The sequence below is a fragment of the Culex pipiens genome, chromosome 2 (genome assembly GCF_016801865.2).
Source record: "Culex pipiens pallens isolate TS chromosome 2, TS_CPP_V2, whole genome shotgun sequence".
Classification (NCBI taxonomy): domain Eukaryota; kingdom Metazoa; phylum Arthropoda; class Insecta; order Diptera; family Culicidae; genus Culex; species Culex pipiens.
Window position 1 is genome coordinate 131,007,021 of NC_068938.1, and position 18,897 is coordinate 131,025,917.

At 38.0% G+C, this 18,897-nt stretch overlaps 1 protein-coding gene across 2 annotated transcripts in view; it reads right to left on the reverse strand.

The window, feature by feature from the left end:
• Positions 1-9,291: 9,291 nt before the first annotated feature.
• LOC120415294 (NAD kinase-like) overlaps positions 9,292-18,897 on the reverse strand; it is a 71,148-nt gene continuing 61,542 nt past the window's right edge. For both annotated transcript variants that reach the window (XM_039576764.2, XM_039576763.2), the window contains exons 2-7: positions 16,219-16,302; positions 15,926-16,159; positions 15,547-15,856; positions 15,229-15,486; positions 15,086-15,168; positions 9,292-10,395 (exon numbers count right to left, since the gene is read on the reverse strand). In XM_039576764.2, the coding sequence (XP_039432698.1) occupies positions 10,185-10,395; positions 15,086-15,168; positions 15,229-15,486; positions 15,547-15,856; positions 15,926-16,159; positions 16,219-16,302 (1,180 nt within the window). In that variant the 3' untranslated portion in view covers positions 9,292-10,184. The remainder of the gene's footprint in view (positions 10,396-15,085; positions 15,169-15,228; positions 15,487-15,546; positions 15,857-15,925; positions 16,160-16,218; positions 16,303-18,897) is intronic.

An 18,897-nucleotide genomic window follows, 5' to 3' on the forward strand; every position in this document is an offset into this window, starting at 1 on the left:
ATCTTCAATGTTAAAATGTGAAACATTTGTGAAATTTTCCGATCTTTTCGAAAACAATATTTCGAATATTTTGCGACCAAAATTTCGATTTTTTGAAACAAATAGTATTGATTAAAAAATTCATAACTCGGTCAATGATTTTTTGCACAACCTGGAAATTTCTGAAAAGTTGGCATTTGATGTCCTCTAAAACATATCAAAAAATAAAAAAAAATAAAAATAGTGTTTTTTGCAAATCAAGTTTTAGTGATAAAAAGTTAAATAAAAAAATCACCAATTTTTTTTACCGTGTACCATTTTTTTTCAGTGTAGTCCGTATCCATACGTACAACTTTGCCGAAGACACCAAATCGATCAAAAAATTCCTTCAAAATATACAGATTTTTGAATTTTCATTCATAATTTTTGTATGGACAGCTGCCAAATTTGTATGGAAAATTATATGAACAAACTAATGATGCAAAATGGCTTCTTTGGGCATACCGAAGGCACCAAAAAAGTTTCAGTCGGATTAAAAAATACAAAAAAAATCGAATGACCGAAATCCTAGAGAACTGCCCTGGTGTGTTGTTTGTATGCTCATATAAAACGATATGGTAAAAACAAGTCATCCAACAGTGTTTCTTGTTCGAGGGAATCGTATTGACACGCTACAATGTTTGAAGTGGAGATTTTCAAACATTTGGGTGGTTTCGAGAAATTCTGACAAAAATATTAGAAAAAATATTTTTTGAGAAGATGGCCAAAAACGTACCCAAAAATCAGACATCTGCCAAAATAACAGGGTTTGTTCTAGGAACGAGATTTTTTCAGAGAAGCCAACTTAAGATGTCCCCTACACAACCCTTTTAACAAAATTCAGTTTCATTGAGAATAACCTGAGAAATGGTAAAATCCGTAAAAAATCACTTTGACCCAATGTCACCCCCACTAACGGTAGTTTAAATAATAAAACTAAACTCAACATTTTAAATATATAAATCGTTGCAAATACTTATCAAATTAGGCAGCACAAATTTATTTTTTCATAAACTATAAATTGAGGAAAATTAATTAAGGGGTTACATACATGTAGAAAATTACAAAATTTCATATTACAGAAAATGTTTTAAATCCACTTAAAAGGTGATTTTCAATCACTCCTGAAAGTTTCATGAAGATATTTCATGATTTAACTGAGTTAGAGACGATTTAAGCTCAGAATTTTGCCATGCGCAAAGCAAACTGTCTAACTTTCTGAGCGTTTTTCTCTGAACACCAAGTTGATTTACGGGTGCCACGATATCTCGAGATGGGACGGACCAAATTGGCTGAAATTTTGGGTGAAGACTCCCAAGACATATCCCGTGTGCATGTCGAAGGCCGATTCTGGAATTTTCAATTTTCACAAATACAAAAATCTAAAACTTTTGATTTTTTATATGAAAAACAGAAAAATATTTTTATCTCTTTTTAAAATAAACTTTTTGAAAATCGGCCTTCGTCATGCACACAGGACTAGTTTAACGAGTCTTCACCAAAATTTTGAGCCGATTTGGTCGAGGCAATGTTGAGATATCGTGGCACCCGTTTTTTGAAACTGCTAACTTCAAATAGCTATATCTCGGCTATGATACAACCAAATGTCTTCAAATTTGTTTTGTCAATAGATGATAATGTATATTTTAATGCCCTGAAAAGGGATTTTGAAAAAAAAAAGTTTGTGCTCAAACCAACCTCTGACATTTTTGCTGATTTACATGTATGAAACCCCTTAAAAATTTTGTTTTATTAGGTCTATGCAAAGATACAATACATGTTTTTGAATTATTAAATATAGCACCGCAAAAATAAATCCCAACGTCCTATGATAAGTGCATATTAGTCAATTTCACATAAAAAGTTACTGATGCATTTTTGCTTTTTTTAATGTAATTGCGATGAATCTTGTAGATTGTTGATAATATTAATATTATTAAGTGCGTTCTGCATCGCCTATAAAAAATAACTTTTTATTACTTTTTGAATCATAGAATTATCATTCATGGTGATCAGGATACTATTCAGCTGTATTATGAACCTCCAAATAAGAAAAAAAAACTGTTATGGTGCAAATTTTGCAATCACGTGGTAGCTGTTTGACACGTGGCGTCGCGGTTTTCATCAAGCATTCATAGCATGCTAAGAAAATTTTGATGCTTTTCTGGGGAAAACCGTTGGTTTCGAAAACCCCGGATGTATTGCCGTTGAGCTCGATGGGGGTTGAACGAATCGACCTGGTCTTGTGTGGGCCCGAATAGACCCCTCGGTCTGATTGCGTACCAGACGCAGCCTTCTAATGACTGCGCACGGACGCAGCCAAATGGATCTGACAGCTGGCGGGGCAGAGTCAGCAGTAAGCCTCTTTCATCAACCAACCGTCGAGGGATCAAGTTGGCAATCACGCTGCGGGGATTCCTCCAGCAAACCAACTTCTCCACAATGGCGATCCTGCCAGGAGAAATCTTTTCTTTTCCTCGTCAGAGGTTGGTTTTCGGGGATCCCCCAGTGCTGAATAGTTTAAAAAAAAAGAAGTGTGCGAGAAAAGAACGTAGCGAATTGGCGTGGGCGGTAAATAAGGTATGTTTGCGAACAGGATGAGTTTTAGTTTCCACCGTATGCTAAGATGAGGTGGTTGCGTAATGGGCCGAAAAAAGTGGGGTGCAGTCGCTCGTTGTTGTTGGGAGCTGATTTTGCTGTTTTTGTTTTTTAAGTGGTTTACCCCGTGAGGCGAGCACGTCAACAGCAAAGTTGGATGTTTTTTGACGTTTCATGTGTGGGCTTCCAGATTCTTTCCAAAGTCTGTACTGCAGCAATATAATTTCTGCATGCTCTAGATCAGCGATTCTCAACGGGGGTACCGGGCCTACTTGATTTACACGGTAGGGGGTACCAGCCTAGAAGAAGGTTGAGAATCGCTGCTCTAGATCACTACAAATTAAAATTAAAAAAACAAAGTGGCACGTGAATAAGAAAGAAAGCAGCGTCCTTTCTTGTGCAGTTTTTCTTTTGTTGTGATTGCGGCGGTGGCCGCGTGGTGATGGGTTGCTGCCCTTGTGAAGCTGGAGGACTGGTAAATGTCTGCCCCTGGAAGGTTTTTTTTTCTGGACACGGTGAGTGCAATTGTTTTTTACGGAAAGTCCGAAATTTTGCGCTGGCATTGTTTTGTGCAGGGCGGGAGATGACAAGGTGCTTGTGTGATAAAAGGAATGAGAGAGAGCAAAAGGAAGGGCCCGAATTTGAAACAGGAGAGTTGGAAATTTATATTGACATTTTGTAGCAGTGGTGCCAGATCCTCTGCTTTCAAGATCTGTTTCATGGCAGTGGTTTTGTCTGCAGTTGGTTTGCAGATTTATTTATTTTTGTTTGTGTTTATGATGAGTAACTTATCTTAATGTTAACTGTCGGTGAGTAGCTGTGTCACAGCGGTTTGATGGCTTGTGGATGTTCACTGAATAGGCCTGGCGGAGAGACGGCTTGTGAATATCCACTGAAAAGGCCTGGAGGGGAGGCTTGTGAATGTCCACTGAATAGGCCTGGCAAAGTGATGGCTTGTGGATGTTCACTGAATAGGCCTGGTGAAGAGGAGGCTTGTGGATGTTCACTGAATAGGCCTGGCGGAGAGACGGCTTGTGAATATCCACTGAAAAGGCCTGGAGGGGAGGCTTGTGAATGTCCACTGAATAGGCCTGGCGGAGTGATGGCTTGTGGATGTTCACTGAAAAGGCCTGGTGAAGAGGAGGCTTGTGGATGTTCACTGAAAAGGCCTGGAGAAGAGGAGGCTTGTGAATATCCACTGAATAGGCCTGGCAGAGAGGAGGCTTGTGGATGTTCACTGAATAGGCCTGGCGGAGAGACGGCTTGTGAATATCCACTGAAAAGGCCTGGAGGGGAGGCTTGTGAATGTCCACTGAATAGGCCTGGCGGAGTGATGGCTTGTGGATGTTCACTGAAAAGGCCTGGTGAAGAGGAGGCTTGTGGATGTTCACTGAAAAGGCCTGGTGAAGAGGAGGCTTGTGAATATCCACTGAATAGGCCTGGCGGAGTGACGGCTTGTGAATATCCACTGAATAGGCCTGGCGGAGTGATGGCTTGTGGATGTTCACTGAAAAGGCCTGGTGAAGAGGAGGCTTGTGGATGTTCACTGAAAAGGCCTGGAGAAGAGGAGGCTTGTGAATATCCACTGAATAGGCCTGGCAGAGAGGAGGCGTGTGGATGTTCACTGAATAGGCCTGGCGGAGAGACGGCTTGTGAATATCCACTGAAAAGGCCTGGCGGAGTGATGGCTTGTGGATGTTCACTGAAAAGGCCTGGTGAAGAGGAGGCTTGTGAATATCCACTGAATAGGCCTGGCGGAGAGACGGCTTGTGAATATCCACTGAATAGGCCTTGTGGTGAGACGGCTTGTGAATATGGCCTTGGTGGAGTGATGGCTTGTTAATGCGTACTGAAAGGTCAAACTCGTCGAAGGGCTTGTGGGAATCCACTGAATAGGTCCTGGCTTGTGAGAAATCATTGAAAGGCCAAACTCATCGAAGGGCTTGTGGGAATCCACTGAATAGGTCCTGGCTTGGAATCGCTAAAAGTGATTATAAAGAAAAATGTTTTGGAATTATGAAAGAATGTATACAAGAAAATATGTAGGGTGGAATGAAAATAAGGGAATGAGGTTCAGCAAAAGAATGGAACAAGGGAGAAGAGACCAAAAGCAACTCATCGTGTTAAATGAAGAAGCCCTTAATGGAATTAATGTGTATTAATTTGTTTGAGTATGCAAACGTTAAAGATTAAAATTAGTGTTGACCGGATAGAAAAGGCATGGTATGCGAATATGTTGAGGCAGTTACAAAAAAGTTACTGGATTGTTTGTGGAAAGCGTCTAATGGAAATCCGCAGAATCGGCAAGAGTTAGTGAATGTCTAAACACATTTATGTCAATTAGGGTCAGCATTCTAAGTAGTTATAAATGATTGAGGCGTTGATTTTTTTTAGAGAAGGGGGGAGATGTGTGGGCCCGAATAGCCCCCTCGGTCTGATTGCGTACCAGACGCAGCCTTCTAATGACTGCGCACGGACGCAGCCAAATGGATCTGACAGCTGGCGGGGCAGAGTCAGCAGTCAGCCTCTTTCATCAACCAACCGTCGAGGGATCAAGTTGGCAATCACGCTGCGGGGATTCCTCCAGCAAACCAACTTCTCCACAGGTCTTTTAGAGAAAGTTGTTCTCCAGACGATTCCGCTCATTTTTGGCCATCCTAGAAGTTTCTACATGTTTTCCCCAGGCCTGTAGGAGCGAATGAACGAAAATTCAAAATTTCCCATAGTAATTTTCATGTAAACTTGAACCCGCTTGAGACAAGCCAGTTTTCAACCAAATGAGCTGAAATTTGGCGTGAGAGTCCCTTTGGGTATGCCCTACAAGAGGAACCACACCAGGACTTGATCTGAGAACTTTTCAAAATCCGTACCCACCCTAATATACATACATATCCTCAAAGTATTTTTTCAAGTCAAGCGACTGAAATTCAAGATTGATAGCCGAGTATTTTCCTAGAAATAGATCAATTCAAATGCCACAATAAATCCCGTGCGACTCTGTCAACCCTCACTTCCGACTTGCACGCAGAATCTCGTGTCAAAAGGCAAGTCCTTTCTTCTACGCCGCAACAAAAACCAAAACCAGAAGCTTCCAATTTTTCGCAGGGACACGCAACAATTTCAGTCTTCTAATAAATAGAGAACATTTGCATAAGAATTCGCTTTTTATGTCATTTCCATACTTCTTCATTCGATTATGCTCTCTTTCTGAAGTCTGAAATTGTTGTCAACCAGAGGGGCCAACACAAAAACAGGATACGACCCTCCCCCTCCACCCCCAACAAGTTCAAAAAGACGCAACAAGGATTTGGCAAGCACGTCACATGATGGAAAGAGAGAAAATGAGAGGTGGGGGGACAAAGCAATTCCGATTTCGGCATGTCGTCGTTCCGTTGTGGCATCTATTAGAAAATGTGACGAAAACGAGCAGAAAAAGAAGAAGAAGGAGATTCACATCTCGAATGACGTCATTGGGTCCTCGGTACACACCCACCATCACCGCACAACATCCGAGGGCACCGTCCCCCACCCACCCGGACCACGTGTTGTTTGTTTGAGGAGGGTTAGGGTTCGGTGAGGGGTAGGGGGTTGCCTCTTTGAAGGGGGTCACGTTCGGGAGCGTGGGAAAAAACGTTTCTTTTCCCTTCTGTTCGGGCTGCCTTCGGGCTGGCTCACTGCGATGAGACGAAATTTTCTCTCTCCGCGGTGAGGAGTGAGAATGTTTGTTGATATGCTCTCGCGATGGAACTCAGCCATGTGCCATGTGCTTTTTGCAGGTGATCAAGCGACGGCGTTGGTAATTGAGCGGGAAGTACTAGAATGGGTGCAGTTTATTTTTTTAATAAAGGGATGGAACTTTGAACATAACTGACTAGAGATAATTAAACCTCTTGTAGTGGTACATTCAAAATTCAATATCTCGTGAATTATAAATAAAACATTTAACCCGATTTGAAAAATTATGAAAAAAAGTAGCAATCCAAATAGCATAGCACAATCCAAGTAGCAATCCAAATGCTCCTAAGTTTTATCAGTTTTTATAAAACATTTGAAAAAAGCTTCTTACTTTTATAAAAGCGTTTATCAAGTCTTTTTGGGCTTAGCAGAATACTGTTCTAGAAATATATTGAAAAAATCTTGAAAAGTTCTCGAAGAACATGGAGCAAAGTTTTATTGATCTCTTTTTTATTTACTTACAGTTATCTTGAAGAAGATATTCCCAGAACAAATTGACTTCACCAAATCAGTATTAAACCCAAGTTGTTTAGGGAAAGCTTTATTCGAAATCTTTTTGACTTGACTTTTCAAATGTCAAACTCAGTCTACTTTTGGCAGCGAAAAGATCGGACGTTTCCAAAGTGCCGGGCAAACTCTTTTATTAAATTTATTAAGCAAAAAGATCATACTGCTTTTGTAATTGTTATGTGAGTTAGTGATTAAATTGTGTCAAATTTAGATTCGTGTGGTGGTCAAACTTGTTAGTGTTGTCCTTCTTTCTGAGCTTCCGGCATTGAAAATAGGAAGACGGTTCCGAATCATCAATTGAAGAAAAGTGACAAGTATTCTTTTATGTTAATAAATTAAAAAGGGGAACTAAACGTAATCCTAGTTTTATTCAAATATGACAAAAACTCGCTATTCGTAATTCACGAAAATGACGAAAATGTGCCAACACATGTTTTTTGGATCTACCTCCAGTGCACAGTGGTCCGAAACCGAAATCTAGCGTGACAAAATTGATAGCGGCCACACGTTAAGATTTAGAGCTTTGGTGTCTTCGGGACAAATGATCAGGGTCAATAGGGGCATCTTTTGGTATGGTGGACATTAGGGTGGTTCAGAATTTTTATTTTGGCGGGATGACGAGATAGCGCTTTGGTGTCTTCAGAAAAGTTGTAGGGAACACCATTCTGAGCAACTTTGCTCAAGAGCACAAAGCTCTATCTTCAAACGGGAAGTTTCTAAAGACATTTTTGTAATTTAGGTTGAAGTGTTTATGAAAAAAATAGTTTTTTTGAATTTATCAACTCAGGCTTGTGTTGTAGCGAGTTGGTGTCTTCTAGACATTTGTAGAGCTTATTAAAACACACATTTATCTTCCAAGAGAACGAAATTCGGACTTTTAAAACGAAAGTTATAGCCAAAATACGACGAAAAAGACGCCATTTTGAAATGTGAATAACTCGAAAAGGTGGTGGAGTTTGACCTCGCTCTTAGAAGCATCTGAAAGTACACATTCTAGAGTACATTTGCTGAAAATATCTCGGAGGTCTTTTTTGTTTAACTTATTTAATCTCAATTTGAAAATAAGCATTTTTTAATCGTTTTTTGCCCATAACTTTTTATAGAATTGACCAAAATTCATTTTTCAAAAATAAAAATGTTCATTTTGACAAGCTCTACAATTGTCTAGAAGGGCTCAAAAATGTACAAAATGATCTAGTGGTTGTAAAAGAAGAAACAAGTTTTGGCTGAAATATTTCAGGAATCAACAAAATAATTAAATTTATTCCTGAAATATTTCAGTCAAATGGTTTTTGATCGTGTTTTTTACCGTTGTACATAAAAATTAACATAGGGCTTTAATACCCAATTTACAAAAATTAAAACATTTTGCAGTTTTTTTTTCCTTAAATCTCGGACTTCTCGGACTTGGGGATCAGCATTTAATCCCATGACGCACCTAATGTTGGCATATCACATTTTTGGTGTTCAATTAAAACTAGTTTAAAAGATTTTCGACGGAGTATTTTAAAAGCGCAATTTATTTTAAGGGGGGTCAGAAAAAATCAAACGTAGTTTATGTTATTTCAATTAAATTAAATCTATTTCATTTTTAGTTTAGTGTATTGTGATGTATTGCTTGGATGGTCAAGTTAATTTTTTTTAATATGTTGATATTATAATTGTTAATTGTGGAGAAATTTACGTAATGCTTGTAATTATCTCAAATATATATCCAAAAGATTGTGAGAACTTACAAAAAAATAATGTGGAAAAATAATTATGCATGTATTTCATACGACCTTTTCAAAAACCACACGTAAACAATATTGGCATCCCCTCTTGCGGTGACTCTTAGTTCATAAACAATGTTTTAACCTAAAGATCAATCAATTTACTCATTAATTTACCGATTATCACCTCAGAGCATAGTAGGCCGCAAAAATGCTAAAATTTTGAGCTATTACCATTTTTGATGCAAACATGTCGTATATCTCGTGTAGACCGTGAGCTAGAAATTTGGCGCCATTGATAAACATTCTTGGAATTTTCTCCTCTACAATTTGTTGAAGACACCAAAACCCTGCAACGTGATCCAACAGAGTTAGATTACCATTCCATGAAAGGATAAGGTCGGAATCAATTTAAAACAATGTTGGCCAAAAAACGAGATTTGTAACAATCACAAGCATTTAAAACTCGAAAAAGCAGGAACAAAGCAAACATTTTTTTTTACAAAAACCTTCAAAATTTCTATGGAAATTTAAGTGCAATCAGCTTTAATCAATTGAAAATGCATTCCCCTGCGTTTAGAATCATTTTAAGCATGTTTGGGTTTATTCAAAAATAAGTTGAATTTTTGACAATTTTCGATGAACAGTACCATAAACAAAAATGTTTTTTTGAAGAGCCCGGGTCATGGGATGAGTCGAAATCAAACGCAGTTTCAAATAAGCTTGAAGATTTTTTATACTTTTTTTTATTAAATATCATACCTTGATATAAATTTTAAAAAGATCAACTTTCTCTAATAGCTAGGTTTGTTTTAACAATCGGGTTCTTTTTTTTTTTTTTGATTTGCCAAGTTTTGCTTCTTGTTCCAAACGCGAAATCTTACACTGCCGCAGCTGCTTCAACTCTGTTCAATAATTATCATGCGTAAAAACGTAAAATCTATGCTTAAAATACAGCAAAAACGAAAAAGAAAAAAAAGTTCCTAACTCTAAACTGTCGCCTCTCGCAGCACGTTCACTCCTTGCAGCTTTTTTTAAACAATTTATTGCGCGCGGGGGTGGTTTGTGTTGTGTTTTGTTTTGTCTACATCAAACTTGAACATTGAACGAAACTTGCCTATTTGTATAAATCGCGTTCACGCACACACCACACACACAACTAATAATCGCTTGGCTCCCATAATCGGAATGAACAACAAATCACTAGCACTGTTTCTGCGGAAAAAAACAAAAACCTAACATCAGAATCAAATTGCCACAAACGCGAAGCAATGTGTGTGTGTGTGTGTGGGGGTGAAACAACACAATGAAATGGGGTTTTTCTAAATAGTACGATTCCCTAAAGACTAAAAATACAATTAGCCTGTCCTTACACCTTAGATTCTGCAAATCTCGCACACTCTGAACGCAACTCTCTCACTTCCCTAGTCTCTTCACAGTCTTTACCTAGTTTTGAAATATTACAATTAAGCAAAATATTGTTTGCAAGAAGAAGAAAAAAAAACTCGGAGGCTCTTTTATTGATTGCGGGGACGACCTTTCCATTTTCTTTATCTCGCTTGTTTAAATTGGTAACTGAAAGCGATCTTCCACTTTTACTCTTCTTTTCCTCTAGCTCTCCAGATTCTCCATGCCCCGTTCGATCTCCTCGATGGCGCTGTCCTCGGTCCCGGACCCCGTAAGGTCGGACAGCTCGTCCAAGCACTTTTGCCGCTTGCGCACGTTCCAGTGCAGACACTCGGCCAGCGAATCGAACCAGTCGGCGATCTGGTCCTGGGCGCATATGCTCGGCACCGGGTAGATGGACGTCGTCACGTGGAGGCTGAAAGTTAGCAAATAAAAATAATGTTGTTAGATTCCTTTAAAGGGCAAGTATAAATTTTGTAAAAAGTTTTCGTCCTTTAGATCTGAGTGAGGTCCGGGGGTTTAAAAAACTATGTCTCAAATTCCAAACCAAATTCTAGAAATTTCTTATGAGCATATTGCTTCTAGGATTCGGTCTGTACCTAAATTCGTTCCACCTTATGAGTTTTTAACCTAATTAAACATTTGTTGCATCGCGAGTTATGACTTTGTGTAGCATGCAACTATTCTTTCAGTTTTTACACACAAAAAAATATTACCGTAATGACAAAAGTAAATTATTTTTGATTTAAAAAGTTGCTAAAATTAGCTTGAGGGAAAGTTTTTTTCTTGTTTAAAATATGAAAACATTCACTGGTAAAGTTTTTGAAAATCTCCTTACTAACTGATTTAAAAGCCTTAACTTTTAATACGACTGTAGAATTTCTTTCATTTTGACGTTCTCGTGTACTGCCGTTCTACGCATAATTGTCCCATGTTCAAAAAAGTGCAACTGAGAAAACTGTTAACAGTTCATCACCCTTATTTGTGATTCTTTCATTTTTTTTCTCGAAAAAAATCTAAAAAAAGATACAGTCATCCCACATATTCGGAACGGTTTCCAGATCGGCCAATGTTCAAAAAATCATAGCAAATCGATAATTGAACTTAATGATTCGCTTTTACCTTCGTTTGAAAGCTTTTCTTGCGATCTTTCGTATGCTGTATCGAACATCTGCAAGTTTTAACTTTTATATGAAGTTTTTGAAGAATTACTTTGACCCTTGAAATCCACAAATTCGGAACACTTTTTTCTTACGAATGTAAACAAACTTTGGATCTCTCCAGGAGTACATATTTATTATCAAATAATGACTTCACACACTGAAACCAATGAAACTCAAGCTTAGTGTTGTTTTATACATGGTTTGATTACTTTTTTTTGTGAAAATATCAGTTAAATTCAGGTGTTCCACAATTGTGGGAGGCACAATAACATCCCACAATTATGAAACAGGCCATTTGGAGGCAGTTTTTTGCTGCTCTGCACAAAATAGTCTTGGAATGAAGTTTTTTGTTCAAAAAGTACTACTTTTACTAGTGAAATAGCAAGATAATGTCCAAATGAAGGTTCTAAAAATAGTGAGGTCGACAGAAAAGCTACTTTTGGCATGCTATTGACAAATTATCATCAAAGTGTTCCGAATTTGTGGGATGACTGTAATTGTTTTTGCAATATGGGTACTAAAAAATCGGGATTTTCCATACATTTCAGAAGTAAATATTTTCTTTAATATTAAAATTGTTCACCACACTACACATTTTTTAAAAAGTACTCAAAATTTCATTATTTCACAAAATGCGTATCAAATGATCGGGTTTTTTTACAAACATTTCAAAAATAATAACACAATTTTATGAAAATACTAAGGCCGTTGCAGAATTTTTTTTGAAGTTTATGTCCCTCGACTCTGACCAACTTCGGAGAGGAAGGGGGGGGGGGGGGAAGGGAGTTAAAAAAATGGGTAATTCTCAACCAACTCACACGAAATCAGGAAAAGTTGCCCCGACCCCGTTTCGATTTGCGTGAAACTTTGTCCTAAGGAGTAACTTTTGCCCCTGATCACGAATCTGAGGTCCGTTTTTTGATATCTCGTGACGGAGGGGCGGTACGACCCCTTCCATTTGTGAACATGCGAAAAAAGAGGTGTTTTTCAACAATTTGCAGCCTGAAATGGTGAAGAGATAGAAATTTGGTGTCAAAGAGACATTTATATAAAATTAGACGCCCGATTTGATGGCGTACTCAGAATTCCAAAAAAAAACGTATTTTTCATCGAAAAAAAAAACACTAAAAATGTTTTAAAAATTCTCCCATTTTCCGTTACTTGACTGTAAAAAATTTTGGAACATGTCAATTTATGGGAAATTTAATATAATTTTCGAATCTACATTGACCCAGAAAGGTCATTTTTTCATTTAGACAAAATTTTTCATTTTAAAATTTCGTGTTTTTTCTAACTTTGCATTTTTTAGAGTGTAACAATGTTCTACAAAGTTGTAGAGCAGACAATTACAAAAAAATATATATAGACATAAGGGGTTTGCTTATAAACATCACGAGTTATCGCGATTTTACGAAAAAACTTCTTTTTACGTTTCTCTTTGTATCGTCGTCCGTGTCTGTCGCGGGTGACCATGAGAACGGACATGATCAACGACGACCAACATTTTCAAAACTTTTTTTTCGTAAAATCGCAATAACTCGTGATGTTTATAAGCAAACCCCTTATGTCTATTAATCAAAATTATTGTCTGCTCTATAACTTTAAAGAACATTATTACACTCTAAAAAATAACCCTGCAAAGCTAGAAAAAACACGAAATTTTAAAATGAAAAATTTTGTTCTAAATGAAAAAAATGACCCTTCTGAGTCAATGTAGATTCGAAAAGTACATTAAATTTCCCATAAAATGACATGTTCCAAAAATTTGTACAGTCGAGTAACGGAAAATGGGAGAATTTTTAAAACTTTTTTAGTGTTTTTTTCGATGAAAAATACGTTTTTTCGGAATTCTGAGTACGCCATCAAATCGAGCGTCTAATTTTACATAAAAGTTCCTTTGACACCAAATTTCTATCTCATCACCGTTTCAGGCTGCAAATTGTTGAAAAACACCTCTTTTTTCGCATGTTCAAAAATGGAAGGGGTCGTACCGCCCCTCCGTCACGAGATATCAAAAAACGCACCTCGAATTCGTGATCAGGGACAAAAGTTACCCCTTAGGACAAAGTTTCACGCAAATCGAAGAGGGTTCGGGGCAATTGCTGTGTGAGTTGGCGGAATTATCCAAAAATAAAAATTGAAATCAATATCAATGGCTTCAACATTTTAATGACAAAATGTTTTATAATGCATTACACACATGTCCAGTTGTTTGCCATCATTAGTTTCCAAAAAATCAAAGTATTGACAAAAATTTTATTTTTCGCGAAAAATAAAATTTTTGTGGTGCTGTACATTGAAATTTCATAATTATCAATGCAGAAAAATGCATTTTAGATTGTTTTCAGTCGATTAGACTTCATTTTCATGGAAATTTTGAAGTTTTTTGGGAAAATATTTTTACTGCCCCTTGATTTATCAGACCAATTTTGAAAGGGGGGGCGACATAAACTTTGAATAGTATTTGCAACGGTCTAAAAAAATTATAACGTATTTTCGAAAAAATACTAAAAAAAATCGGTATTTTACAATTTGGTGAGACCTATGATCGGGATTTTTCATACATTTCGAAAATCATGCACATTTTTTTTAAACAATACTCAAAATTTTCAAAACCACGTATTTTCCAAAAAAAATCACATAATTTCAGTATCAAATAATTGGGATTTTGCTCTACATTTCGAAGCTAATAACACAATATCTTGAAAATACGTATTTTCGAAAAATTACTCAAAATTTTAGTCAGTTTAGTTCTAAACAGAAAATATGATTATTATTTTTTTGGAAAATACGTCCTGGCCAATAACGAAGTAGCAGCTAAGGGTAGACACCAATGCTATGTCATGCTATGCTTTTTGTAGTTTAATGTTTTTTTTGTATTCTCAATTTTTTTTAATATTTTCGAAATGTAAGAAAAAATCCCGATCATTTGATACCCACATTGAAATAAACTGAATTTGGAGTACTTTTTCGAAAAAATGGGTTTTGGTGAAATTTTTGAGTATTTTCAAGAAAATATTACTTACGAAATGTATAATGTAATATTGTAATAACAATAATTTTGAGTATTTTTTAGAAACATAGCATTTTCAAAATACTGGAAAAATACGTATTTTGTGAAAATTGTCATGTAATTAAAACTGCACTGGTTAGCTGACATCATCCTGATTCCAAAATACTAGAATTTTTTGAAGTTTGGATGATTTTTCCTAGGATTATAGCCAATGTCTCCCATATAGCCAACATCCCATAAGCTCTGTGCTTCAGTTATGCACTGGGCCATGCTTAACCGAGGAAGCTGTACGAATCAAAATCGGGGCAGTGCAAAACCGAGGCGTGCAAATCCGGGGTATGACTGTATTCACATTTCAAAATGGCATCTTTTTCGTCGTATTTTGGCTATAACTATCGTTTAAAGTTCTAATTTTCGTTCTCTTAGAAGAGAAATGTGTGTTTTGATAAGCTCAACAAATGTCTAGAAGACACCAACTTGCTACGACATCAGCCTGAATTGATAAATTTAAAAAAAATCAATTTTATTCCTGTTTGAAGATAGAGCTTTGTGCTTTGAGCAAAGTTGCTCAGAAGGGTGTTCCATACAACTTTTCTGAAGACACCAAAGAGCTATTTCGTCATCCCGCCAAAATAAAACCTCTGAACCACCCTAAAATTTAGACCACCCTAATGTCGACCATACCAAGAGATTCCCCTATTCACTCTGATCGTCTGATCCGAAAAAAACCAAAGCTCTAAATCTCAACGTGTGGCCCCTATCAATTTTGTCACACAATGCCACACAGAAGGTATTGTTTAGATTCGCAATAAATTGAATCAACTTTTGCGTATATTCTGAAGGGTGAGGAAATTGCAGAATGGCGCTTCTAAACTATCCTTTAACCGTGTTTTGTTATATTTATCTATAAAGATAATTTATGCACTCACCTATCACCATGCAACAACTCCTGACGGTTCCTGCCGTCAAACGAAACCCACGAACTGTTGCGACTATCGGGCGAGAGGGCAATCTGAAACAAAATCACCAACATAAATTTATTGTAAATCATCTTTAGACAAAGAAATCTCACCTTCAACTCCACCCCCGCCGGCAGCACAATCGGCCGGAAGCTGAGCGAATGCGGACAGATCGGCGACACCAGAATGGCCGGCACCGACGGATGAATCATCGACGCTCCGGCCGCCGCCGAGTAGGCCGTACTACCGGTGGGCGTGGACACGATCAACCCATCGCCCTGCACCGACGTAATGTGCTTCCCGTCCAAAAACAGATCGATGTTGGTCAGGTACGACGACATGCCCCGATCGATGACGACCTCGTTGAGGACCTGGGAATTGAATCAGAGTTGTTGAAATTTGAGTTACAAGAAGCTTTTTAAGGTTGTTACCAAAATGTTGGTCGTCGGATCCTGGGACGATTTAAACGTGGAAATCTCCTGCTCGGTTTTGTCCTTCCGAACGATGATGCACCGCAGCCGGCTACGTAACGTGAGTGCGGCGTGGCCCTCGAGCACGTTCGTGACCTGCTCCTGGAAGTTGTCAAACTGAAACGGCGTCAGGAAACCGAGCGACCCCAGATGGAACGCCATCACCGGTGGGACGGACTTTTGGAACAGCAGTGAGGCGTACAGCAGCGTGCCATCACCGCCCAGACAGATAATGAAATCGATCTTGTCCGTCAGGTCGTCCCGACCATCTCTGAAAGGAAGAAGGAGAATTAACCCCAGTTAGAAGATTTCAACCTCCGAACGGTAGCTCAAAACGCACTTGAACGTAATCAGCTTGTCCTGGATCTTGGTGAACCGCTTGTCCCCGGTCAGCAGCGGATCGTCCAGAATCGCACCCTCCACCCACACGACCATGTGCTTCTCCTGGATGAGCCACTCGACGAGCTTCACGAACGGCAGCAGCACCTTCGAGTCACGAACCTTCTTTATCACCAGCACCGCCAGCGGAGGCTTGTACCAGGTCAGTCGCTGACTGGCGGGGTCTTGAATTTGCCTACAAGATTTTGGAACAATACAGAACATTTCTTGACAGCATATGAAGGTAACACTCACATCACCATGGCTGAATTTTTCATAATCCGACCACATGGTCCAAACTGTTGGAATGGGGATGGCGCGTTCAAACTTCGCGTTCGCCTGTAAAAAAGTAGAGAAAAAAGAAGGTAATTATGAGTTTTGTTACAATTTGAATAAAAGAATAAGACAGACTATTAGAAGAAAAAAAAGATTTATCATCAATTTACTAAGCGATACAGCTTGGATTCATGTTGAAACATTGCAAGTAAGCAATTTATTTTCAAACTTATTATTTATTAAGTGTATTTAAAATGTGAAGGGAATCATTTGGTCCATATGAAGCATGATAACTATAGCTACACAAAAATGAGAAAGCTTACGGATCAGCTATTGTTCAATTATACAGTACCGTACAGTACTACACTGCCCCTGATCGCATAGATATCATATGCATTTTCATCGGTTTTGAGTTATTGATGCTGTTTGGTTCAAAAAAAAGCCTATAAAATCCAGTAACCTTGTTCTAGAAATCAGGAGGGGACAAACTTCAAATGCGTTTTTCTCAGCTGGCTGTTTAAGCATATGGGAAATTTATGCAAACATGGGCAGTACAGTACTAATAAAATATGAAAATAGATGTAATTTGTTTTCTAATATGATCTTTCATGATTCTTTAAAAATAACTTGAATGAACAATAAATAATTAAAACAATTATTTTTTATTATTGAGCTTGGTTTTGCATCCACTGACCCCTCAATCGTGTTCGTTTGTTATTATTGTTTGACGTTTGCTTGCTTTTGGAGTAGTTAGGCTTTCCTGATTGTAGATTCCACGTTTTATATTAAATGACGATGTGAACTTGTCACAAATTTTCAAGGCACCGTCAAGGTGAGTGTTTAAGAGTTTCTCCATACACCCAATGTTAAAGAACGAGGGGATAGTCCTCACGAAAAGTAACGTGAGGAAAGTGCTATTTTGCGAGAGTATAATTCTGGAGTTTTTGCCTTCCTCACGTTACTGAGGAAAGGCTATAAAATCACTCGAAAAATGAACTTCTCAATTAGACCTCCTAGACCCACATTCATGTATACATAGGCATCGATTGCATTATTTTTACAAAATCATCATGCTACGTTATTTAATAGAGTTGAAATCCTTACAGGAACATCATTAATTATAATTTTATTACTTTAAAGAATGTTTCTGAGAAAAAAAAAACTTTAGTATATGCTCTGCCACGTGTTCACCGTCTCATATGGGGCGGCGTGGTTTTCACCTAGCCGTCATAGCATACTAAGGAAATGCGATGCTTTTGAAGGTTGAATCGTTGGTTTTGGAGACACCGGACGTCGATCCAATGCGCACCTTGGGGACAGAATGGACAGCGCTAATTCCTTCTGGAATGTGTTCATTGGACCATCCCCTACACACCTGTCTTTATTCCGAGTGAATCTATGTTGTCCCCAGACCTGTAGGAACGATTGAACGAAAAACACAAAAATCCCATAGGAATTTCCATGTAAATTTCAACTCGCTGGGGACAGGCCAATTCTCAACCAAATGGGCTGATATTTGGCATGAGAGTCCCTAAAGGTATTCTCTACAAGGGAAACCTCTGTTTGCCGTAATCTGAGAACTTTTTTGTTCGGCTGAAACACCCTAGTATACATATCGACTCAGAATCAAATTCTGAGCAAATGTCTGTGTGTGTGGTGGGATGTTGACCAAAAAATTGTCACTCGATTATCTCGACATTGGCTGAACCGATTTTGTCCGTTTTGGCGTCATTCGATCTGTCTTGGGGTCCCATAAGTCGCTATTAAAAGTTATGCAGTTTAGCTAAGTACTTCAAAAGTTATGCTAAAAAACGATTTTAAAAAAAAGTCCGGAAGATTGTAAAAAGGGTGGTTTTTGTAAGAAAACCCGTCATGCTATACGTTTTCAGAAAGGTATTCAAAAGACCTTCCCAACCCGTCCAAGACATTGAAGATCTGACAAATCTATCAAAAGTTATAAGCACTTAAGTGTTATTTACGCACTTTTTCGAGGCCGGACCTCAGATATTTTGATGAAAATGTTGTCCGGATCTCTCATGCAACCTACCGTTGAATAGATATTCAAAAGACCTTTCCAACGCGTCAAAAACATTGAAAATCTGATGAACTTATTAATTTGACCTCGTAGACCCACCTTCACGTATACATATCGACTCAGAATCATGTTCTGAGCAAATGTCTGTGTGGATGTGTGTAGGTGGGTGGACAAAATATTGTCACTCAATTATCTCCAGACTGGCTGAATGAATTTTGACCGCATTAGTCCATCTTGGGGTCCCATAGGCCTCTATTTAAAATCAGCAAGTTTAGTTAAGTACTTCAAATGTTATGCTAAAAAAACGATTTTGGAGTATGTCCGAAAGATTTTTAAAAAGTGAGGTTTTTGCAAGAAAACCTATCATGTTACACATTTTCAGAAAGGTATTGAAAATACCTTTCCAATGAGCCTAAAATATTGAAGATTTGACAACCCTATCAAAAGTTATAAGCACTTAAGTGTTATTTATACACTTTTTGGAGGCCGGATCTCAGGTATTTCAATAAAAATGATGTCCGGGTCCATAATGCGACCTGTCGTTAGTCAGATAATCGAAAGACCTTTCAAATAAGCCTAAAACATCGAGGATCTGACAACCCTATCAAAAGTTATTAGCACTT